We start from the raw sequence: 10,017 nt of genomic DNA on the forward strand, positions 1-10,017 counted from the left end.
TCTACAGTGGGAGAACTTCTGTGCTGGAGACACCCTTCTCGGGCAAGACTTGTTTCAGTGGAGCTTTGGTGCTCACTGAGTCTGCCCCCTGAGTGTGTCCCTTATGGATCTGAGGAGTTGTAATCTGGATGGTCCCACTCTGACCACTGGGTACACTGGCTCTTGGATCTAAGGAGGGGCTAATTTAGTCTCTTCCTGAGGTTACCCAGCAGGAGCTACGAAAATATCTGCAGATTCCCCTTCCTTTTTTGGAGTTTGGAGGTGCCCAGATGAGGCCCAGCTGTGAAGCAGTGTAAGCTGCTGTGGAGCCTTGGGCCTTCTCTTGGAAGTTCTAGGTCTGTCTGGCCCAGCTGCAGTTTGTTAGGTAATTTTCAGATTGCAAAGGGCCAGGGCATTCATATGCAAAAGCCTCTGCCACAGCTTGGGTGGGGCGGGGTCTCAGGGAATCAAAGGGTGGAGCAAGCAGCTATGGCGGATCCTCAGCCCTGCCCTCAGTCTCAGTGTCCGAGTAATCGCTGCAAGTACCTCTGAGAGAAAGCCGCCCTCGAGTTCCGAGTTCTGCCCACTGCCAGACAGTCCAGTCTCTCTCCGCACGAGTTCGGGTCCCCAGAGACTTCCCGAAACCGGTGTTCAGAGCAGTCGGGGGCTTATGACTCCCTCCTGATTCAAAAAGCCAGCCGTGTCCTCAGTTGCCAGCCCTTTCCGCGTGCGCCTCTGAACCTCTGCACTTTACCTCCGCAGCTCCTCTGAGTCTCAGTGCTTTTCTCTTTCCTTCTAGTTGTAGAACTTCCACTCAGCCAGCCTTCCTGTGGTTCTGGATGATGTCCGTTTTGTCTTTTAGTTGTATTTTTGAATTTGTTGTGGGAGGCAGCAATTTCCGGTGTTTACCTATGCCGCCATCTTGGTTTCCTCAGTTATACTTGTCTTATGTCATCATGCTGTGAACAGCTTTTTAAAATGTTCAAATCTCAAACAATGGAGATTCTCACAAAGCATAGGAAACAGTAAGTAGAAAATTTGGACCTGTTAGTAAAGTATTTTAAAGAGTATTTTTTAAAAACTTGATTTATGTGGATTTCCTTAATATATTAGAATTTGATCCAGTAAGAACTATGAGGGAAACATTTTTTAAAATATATATTTTTATTGATTTCAGAGAGAGAGAGAGAGAGGGAGAGAAACATCGATGATGAGAGAGGATCATTGATCAGCTGCCTCCTGCATGCCCCCTACTGGGGATCGAGCCCAAAACCCAGGCATGTGCCCTGACTGGAGTCAAACCCAGGACCATTCAGACGCTCTAACCCCTGAGCAAACTGGCTAGGGCGGGAAGTTTTTTTTGAAACCAGCAATATTAAAAGTCATTTTAATAATATGTCAATACCTACAAATGTTTATCAATATAAGTGATTCTTCACCAGTCTTGTAGATTACTTTATAATTTATTCTTTTAAAAAAGTCACTTAATGGCCCTGGCTGGCGTGGCTCATTTGGTTGGATATTGTCCATCCCATGCACTGAAAGGTGGCGGGTTTGATTCCCACTTAGGGCACATATCTGGGTTGTGGGTTCGATTCCCAGATCAGAGAGTGCGTAAAGCCTATTGATATTTTGATGTCTCTCTAAAAAATATCACATAATGAAGTCTTCAAAAATTGCACACTTTATTTCTTAAAAATACAGTTAATAAAATGAGGTTTATTTCTGTACATTTATTGTATATCATATACTAGTAAGTAATGTTCACAAAAACAAAATGGAAAAAGGCAAATAATACGTTTACAAATGTATATAAAACCATATTGAATAAATGTTAGCTTTATAAATGGTGCTTTGGAAAGTTTTCTGTGTGGGATAAACTTGTTAAGTCTTAGAGATTAGGGAAGTGTGAGCTTTAAATGCCTTTTTCTGTTAACATATTTCTGTGGTAAGCCTGGCCTTTTTATTTTTAAATTTTATAACCGCAAATATAAAATGTAGCAAAGTATATTTATATACTGACCACCAGAATTAACTATTAATATTTTGTCACTTTAATGCAAAAGAAATAGAATGTTTTAGAATTACTTAGGAAATTTCAAGAGTTTTAGGGGTTCTGTGCCAGGAACACTGGAGAAAAACCAAATATACAAGCTATGGCAAAAGTAGGCTTTCAGTTGTGAGTATGTGAAACACTGTTTGTTCTTTTATTATTTATTAGTTATTGAATTATTTTTCATACAGTCAACTGCAAACCTGCTTTTGCCCCACCCTATGTATTTATCGTAAATCACAGTTTAACATAGGGTCTTGTACATAGCACAGATTTAATTTTGATGAAGTCTAGTTTATCAGTTTTTTCTTTTATGGATCCTACTTTGGGTGTCAACCCTGAGAACTCTGAATAGCTCTAGATCCCAAAGATGTTCTCCTATGTTTTGCACTGAGTTTTATCTCTCACATTTAGGTTTGTGATCCATTCTGAGTTAGCATCGACTTAAAAGAAGAGAGGCTTCGTTCACGGCTGTGTGTGTGAGCGTGCACACCCCTGGCGGTGGATGTCTGGTTGCTGCAGCGCCATTTGCTGGAAAGCCTGTTCTCCATTGAGTTGCTTTGGCTTTTGCCTCTTTCAAACCCGTCGGACACACCTGTGTAGCCGGTCTGTGGACTCTCTGTGCTGCGCCACTGAGCTATGTGCTTATTCTTCTGCCAGGGGATGCCGCATGGTTACTTGGAACTTAAAATGGAATTATTTTAATGTTTTTATGACGATGCCTCCATTATAGTCATGTTCCACATAATGTTTTTGTTGATGATGGAACACATCGTCATATACAATAGTAGTTTACCATATAGCCTAGGCGTGTGATTGACTATACCATCTATGTGTAAGTGCACTCTAGGATATTTACACAGTTACAAAATTGCTTAAGGACACATTTCTCAGAACAGATCCTTATCAATATACTAGAGGCCCAGTGCACAAAAATTCATGCATTGTGGGGGAGGGGTCCCTCAGCCTGGCCTGCCCCCTTTCACAGTCTGGGAGCCCTCACGGGATGTCCTACTGACAGCTTAGGCCCGCTCCCTGGCCTCCCTCTGCGTAAGGTGACTGGGTCCGGTTCTGGCTTCCTCCGAACCTGATTCTGCTTCTTGAGCGTGTCCCTTATGGGTGCGAGGAGCTGAAATCTGCAGTTTGTTGGGTTAAGCTGCAAAAGCGCAGGTGGTTCCTTTTGTGCCACTGGCACAGCTTGGGTGGGGATGTAAATTGAGTAGGGCGGGGTCTCAGGGAATCACCAGGGCGGAGCAAACAGCAATGGCGACTCCTCACCTCTCGGTGACTCCTCACCTCTCCGCATCCCCAAGTGCCGGCGAGCAGCTCCACGAGAAAGCCACTCTCGCTTTCCGACCCACTGCAAGGCCGCCCTGCCTCTCCCAGTAGGGGTCTGGGACCTCAGAATCCCGCCCCAAACAAGCTCAGTGGATTTGAGAGTTTGTAACCCCTTTCGATTGAAAAAAACCATACATCCAATTGCAGCCCACCTGGCGCATGACTCTGTACCTCTGTTCTTGGCACCTCTGCATATCCTACTCAGTCTCAGTGTTCTTCTTTCCTTCCAGTTGTAGAACTTCCACTGGGCCAGCTTTCCCATGGCTCTGAATGATAGCTGTTTTGTCTTATAGTTGGTATTTTCAATGTTGTTGTGGGAGACAGTATGCACAGGTCTGTACCTTTATGCTGCCATCTTGGTTCTCCAGCTCAGTGCATTTTAAAATTTCCCATGAAACTTTCTCTTTGATTCATGGCTTATTCAGAATTTCAAAGTGTTTGCAGATTCTCCTATTGTCTTTCAGTAATTGATTTTTAATATGATTCTATTGTGGCTAAAGAATACATTCTGTATGATTTCGCTTCTTTTAAATTTGTCAAGATTTGTTTTATGATCCACAATATGATCTACCCTAGTGTTTGTCCCTTGGGCACTGGACAAGAATATGTATTTGTTTTTTATTGGGTAGAATGTTCTATAAATCTCTATTTGATCCTATATATTAACCTAGAGTCTATTAGATTAATGACACTGTGGACTTTTTTGTCTAGTTCTATCAATTGTTGAGAGAGGATTAGTGAAATCTCCGATTATAATTATAGATTTCTCTATTGTCCTTTCACTTCTATTAGTTTTTGCCTAATATTTTTCAGCTCTGCTGCTTGGTGACTACACTTCCAGAATTGCTATGTCTTCTTGGGGATTGACCTTTTAACATTACATAATGGTACTCTGGTGATTTTACTTCCTCTGAAATCCCTTTTATTTTATGTTAATGTAGCCACTTCTTCTTCTTTAATTATTATTTGTATGATTTATATCTTTTTCCATTCAACTCACTTATATTGTTGTATTTGAAGTAAGTGTCTCATGGACAGTACCTACTTGGGTCATGTTTCCTATGGATTACTTGAACATCTTTTTACATCTCCATTTTGTTTTGTATGTAGTGTGTTTGAGTTATCTATTTGTATATCTTTTTAGTGGTTGCTGTAGATCTTGTTTTAAATATATACCAGGGTCCCAGTGCATGAATTTGTGCCCCTTGAAAGGAAATATGTGCTGCGCGGCTGCAATGGGCACTGGGGTGGGTCTTGGCCCATCCTCCATGCCCCCACCGTGGCCCCCAGTGCCCTTTCTGTCAGCTGCCCCATCGCTCCTTAGGAGCAGGGGGAGGTGGTGAAGCCTCAGGGGCAAGCAGGGCCGGTGCCAGCAGTGGGTGTGAGAGGCACCAATCGCCATTCAGGACCAGGGGAGGTGGAGGAGCCCTGAGGGGCGCTGGAAGCAGGTGCGAGCACCAGGCGGGACCGCGGAGCGTGGGAGCAAAGAATTTTCCGTAACCACCAGAGGCTCATCCCAGTGACAGCACCCGGCATCCCACCTTGGTCTGGTGGTCAGCGCATGTCATAGTGACTGGTTGTTCAGTTGTTCCACCATTCGGTCTATTTGCATATTAGCCTTTTATTATATAGGACAAGTCAATATAGTCTGCTGGTATTATCATTTTACTAGTTTGAATGAAGTATAGAAACCTTCACTTTTTTTATGACCTTCTAGTTTTACCCCTATTTATGATATAATTGTCTTACATGTTTTCTCTACATACATTTAGAAACAAATCAGTGTTATAAGAAATGTTTTAACCACCAAAGATGATTTAGAAAATTTAAAATAAGGAAAGCTTCTCTCCCCCAGCCCCTTCCTAATGTTTTAAGGTTCCATCTTTTATCATTTTCTTTCTATTTAGAGAATTTCCGTTAGTGGTTCTTTAGGGTAGATTTATTGGCAACAGGTTCTCTTAGTTTCTGAGAATGTCTGTATTCTTTTTCTTTATTCCTAAAGGATATTTTCACAGTATAGGATTCTGGATTGATAGTTCTTTTTTTTTCTTTAGCACTTGAAAAATATTGTGCCACTTTCTTCTGGGCACTGTAGTTTGTGACAATAAATCAGCTCTTATTCAAATTGTTTTCCCCTCCAGGTAAGTGTCTTTTTTTCTCTGTCTTCAAAAATTTTTATTTGTCCTTAGTTTAATTATCATGTGGTTTGGTATGGATTCCTTTAGTTTTTGGTGTATTTGAGGAGTTTTCAACCATCATTTCCTTGAGTACTTTTCAGCTGTGTGCTCTTTGTTCTCTGCTTCCATGACTCTGCGGTTTTTATTTTATTTTTTATTTTAATATTTTCATTTCTTTTGTGTGTGTTCTGTTTGTCAAAATTTTCTTTTTCTTTACTGAGTATTTTTTCATTTATCTCAGGCATGTTTTTCATGCTTGCTGTGTTTTTATCAGATCGTTCTAATAACGATTGGAATCTTATATCTGTCTTTTTTCATTCAATTTGAAATCTTCCTGGTTCTTGGTATAATGAGTAATTTTTCACTTGAAACTGGACATATTCATAGTATGTTGTGTTAATTTAAATCTTCTGGTTTTGCTGGCTTTCTCTAACACTGCACTGGCAGGGAAAGTTAGGGACACTATCTCCTTACTGCCAAAGGAGGTAGAAGTTCAGATTCCCCCTAGCCTCTGTTGAGGGTCACATGCATGGAGATGGCAGTTTTGGCTTTCTGTGTGGTCTCCATAGTTACTGCATTGAGGTGACCTCATTACTGCTGGGCAATGATAAAAATCTTGCCTCTCCTCGGCCTCCTCTGACATTCCCAGAAGGGATGTGGAGAGCCGCCCCTTTACTGTGGGTTGAGCTGACACCACAGGATGGAGGAGGAAGTCTTACTACCCAGAGGGGATAAAAGTCCCAGCTACCTACTTGGGGCTCCTCTTTACTTTCTCACAAGTTTCTCTGGTGTCTAGCAGAAGCAGAGCTGTTATTATCCAAAGGTTTTATCTTGTTAGGCTGTGCTTTCCTGGTCCTTTGGCTTTTGTTGGGATTTTTTTTTCTTTCTGCACACGATGGTGTTTCTGTGTTGCTGGCTTCCTCAGTTCCACATTTGGGATATATGGGGCAAAAATTAATCCCATGGAGTTCACCACTAAATGTTTCTTAGGTCCGGGTTCTCTACCGTTCTGCCTTCTCACCACATTTCAGTCTTATGTTTGTTTATACATAAGACACAGGCATTTTATTTGTGCTTAACAGGAAGAATAGGGGAAAGTATGGCTACTTTCCAGAAGCGACTTCTTTTATTCACGTCAAGAACATGTTTTAATTTCAGAATTGTGTTGTTCTTAACGTGACCCTGTGTACATGGGTGGGCAAAAGTAGGTTTACAGTTGTGAGTATGCAAAATAGTTTATTCTTGTATTATTTATTAATTTTTGTATTATGACTGTACACCTACTTTTGCCAACCCTTATATATAGGGTGTCCCCCAAAAATGTATACACACTTTGAATAATTATAAAGGCAGTGTTTATTAACATACATTTCTTTTTCAAAATGTAATAGAATCTACAGACATTGTATATACATTTGGGAGGGGGGGAAGACCCTGTATTACTTTTCCAGGCAATGAAGAGCAGATTAATTTGACATTTAAATGAATTCCAAAAAGCAAGCATTCACTGGGGGAAACACACCATTTGGCTTCATCTGCATTTATTAGAGTCACATACAGATGCTGTGTGGGGGTGGTTTTTAATTTATTAAGAAAGATCTTAGAAGGGAGAATCACTTAGTTATAAGTAGTCAGTAGTTGCCTCTAAATATTTTGCATTAGAAAGTAGTAAAAAGATAACATTATTCTTGGTGTAGTTATAATGAGCTGCTTACCTGGTACTAAGACGTTTTTAGTTGACTTCATTTTCTCAAGCTTTCTTTAACAAGTGGTTATAGCAGCTCTCAGGTTATGACTATACCTGTCTCAGAGGATTGTGACTAAAAATTTCAGAGCTTTGGTCTCTATCAAGGACTGTACACATATGATACTGCTGTAACTTGTCCTCCTGCAAAGACATACTCTACACTTATAGGAGCACATTTTTACTGTTATAATTATTAGAATCCTAGAATATTAAAATTAAAGAGATCTTATATGTTAGTTAATGTCAAAAATAATTTGGGAACTTCTATAACAGGGATTAACTCAGCTGTTATGAAGGATACTTGACTATCTCAAGAGCAGGGCATTTCATCTTAAATAGTTTTAATGTTTACTAACCTCCTATGTGCGTAAGAAGTCCCTCTGAGAGGATTGAGACTCTTGCTTTTGTTTTCATTTGTGCCACGTAAGAAATAGTTGTTGCATTTATGGATGGCTCACAGCCCTGGGTTTTTTCCCCTTCTTTAGTGACAATCTTAAACCAAGTCTGCCTTATCTTGTTACTTTATTCAGTAGGATTTTTTTTAAATCTAGGGGCCAGACTACATATGTTTTTAGGAAATTTCTTGTTATTATATTGGCTATTATTTTCCCTTACCCAGTCCTCCACGCTCTTTCCCAATCCATTTTCACTTGCTTCAGATTATGAAAGTATTGATAAGGCAGGGCACTATGAGGTGTCTTCTACATTGGCATCATCCATTAATAATAAGTTTTGGATACCTCTGTAGAAGATGGTGTAAATGATTTCTACTCTTCACGTAAAAAAATATTTTTTTTTTCTGGTTTGGTATGTTACTAGTAACTATATGCATTGTTATAGATGACCTGATAATTTAGGTATGTTTTTCCATTTTAAAATATTTTAGTACTTGACTTGATTTTATTTTATCTATTTTAAAAATATTTCCAGGAAATCCACTTACCCTGGATATATTGAACCTCTATCAGGAACCAGATGGAACAAAAAGGCTACTTAACTACTTGCTTGATAATTTGGCAGGTACTGCAAAAAGAAGTAAGTGGTCATTTATTTAAACCATTTTTTTAGGAAGACATGTAAGAATATTGCTTAATTTTGTGTTTAATATTCTACTAGTTTCAACAGAACAACCACCTCCAAGGTCTTGGATTATGTTACAAGAACCAGACAGAACAAGACCAACTGGTTGGTAGCCTTATTTTTTAACGCTTATTTTTATTTGATATTTATAAACCTGACAATATTAGATTATAGGCAGTGTTACAGTAGAGTGCTTATACTTAATCTGGTCTGGGAGTTAATAATAAAGATTTAATTCTTGCTCACCTGGCCTCTCTGTCACCCTATAGAAAGTATGCTATACAACAGTGTTCCTCGGCCAGAGGTGATTTTATTCCCCAGCGTCCACTTGGCAATTATCTGGAAGCATTTTTTGGTTGTCACACTGGGGAAGTGCTACTGGCATCTCAGAGATGCTACTAAGTATCTTGCAATGCACAGCGCCCCACAATGAGAATTTATTCACAGGGTCAGTAGTGCTACTGTTAAGAAACCCTTCTGATAAAGTATTGATCAAATTCAGTTATAATGAATATACAAAAATCTTTTTTTTAAATATATTTTATTGATTTTTTACAGAGAGGAAGGGAGAGAGATAGAGAGTTAGAAACATCAATGAGAAACATTGATCAGCTGCCTCCTGCACTTCTCCCACTAGAGATGTGCCTGCAACCCAGGTATATGCCCTTGATCGGAATCGAACCTGGGACCCCTCAGTCTGCAGGCTGACGCTCTATCCACAGCCAAACCGGTTTCGGCACAAAAATCTTTTTATATTGGAAGTTTCTAAACCCTAGTATGTTCCAAATGTAATTGATACTTCAAAATTGAAAGATAGCCAAAACTTACTTGAGAGTGAAATTGAATTAATGAACTCTGATTTCCTTTTAACTTAAATTGAATGAAAATAATTTGGGCTCAGCCCATGGGCTCAGTGGTTGAGCGTCAGCCCATGAACTAAGAGGTTGCTGGTTTGATTCCCTGTCAGGGCACAGGCCTGGGTTGCAGGGTTGATCCCCAGCCAGTCGATGATGTCTCTCTCTCATCGGTGTTTCTGTCTATCACTCTCCCTTACTCTCTCTCCAAAATTCAATAAAAACATTTTTTAAAAATAAAATAATTTGGGAACTTGTAATAAGATTTGGTCTGTGATACCCCTTTCCTCCCTTTGTGGATTAATAATCATTGCTCTATAGAAGAAAACTAGACATGTCTATTAAGAAAAATAACTGTCAGATTTCCACATTCTACATTAACAGAAGGAGCACAAAAATGAGGAGCCCTGGTCTTAGAGGCTGAGAGCTCGAGATCTTAGTCTTACCTTAGGAACCTTTTGTTCATACCTCTGTGGCAAGTAGTACATCATTTCATAGTTTGTTCATGTTTATGCCTTTCCTCATCATTTGACTGTATTTATATTCGACTTTATTGAATATATGGAATCAATAAAGTCAAACGGCATTTAAGTGAAGACTATTGAAAATAACTGTGTGCTTTATTTCTGCCACGTGTTGAATAAGTAAAGTTATCTTTCCTACAGCCTTGTTTTCTGTCATGTGCTATAATGTTCTTTGTGATAAATATGCGACCCGGCAGTTGTATGGCTACTGTCCATCATGGGCACTAAATTGGGATTACAGGAAAAAGGCCATTATTCAAGAAAT

The 10,017-nt window shown here is 39.7% G+C and overlaps 1 protein-coding gene across 1 annotated transcript in view; it reads left to right on the forward strand.

Moving 5' to 3' along the window:
- CNOT6 (CCR4-NOT transcription complex subunit 6) overlaps window positions 1-10,017 on the forward strand; it is a 35,009-nt gene that overhangs the window by 11,560 nt on the left and 13,432 nt on the right. Inside the window, exons 4-6 of the mRNA XM_006775412.2 lie at window positions 8,225-8,314; window positions 8,411-8,479; window positions 9,894-10,009. Coding sequence (XP_006775475.1) covers window positions 8,225-8,314; window positions 8,411-8,479; window positions 9,894-10,009 — 275 coding nt within the window. The remainder of the gene's footprint in view (window positions 1-8,224; window positions 8,315-8,410; window positions 8,480-9,893; window positions 10,010-10,017) is intronic.

Source organism: Myotis davidii, unplaced genomic scaffold (genome assembly GCF_000327345.1).
Source record: "Myotis davidii unplaced genomic scaffold, ASM32734v1 scaffold648, whole genome shotgun sequence".
In the NCBI taxonomy this organism is placed as follows: domain Eukaryota; kingdom Metazoa; phylum Chordata; class Mammalia; order Chiroptera; family Vespertilionidae; genus Myotis; species Myotis davidii.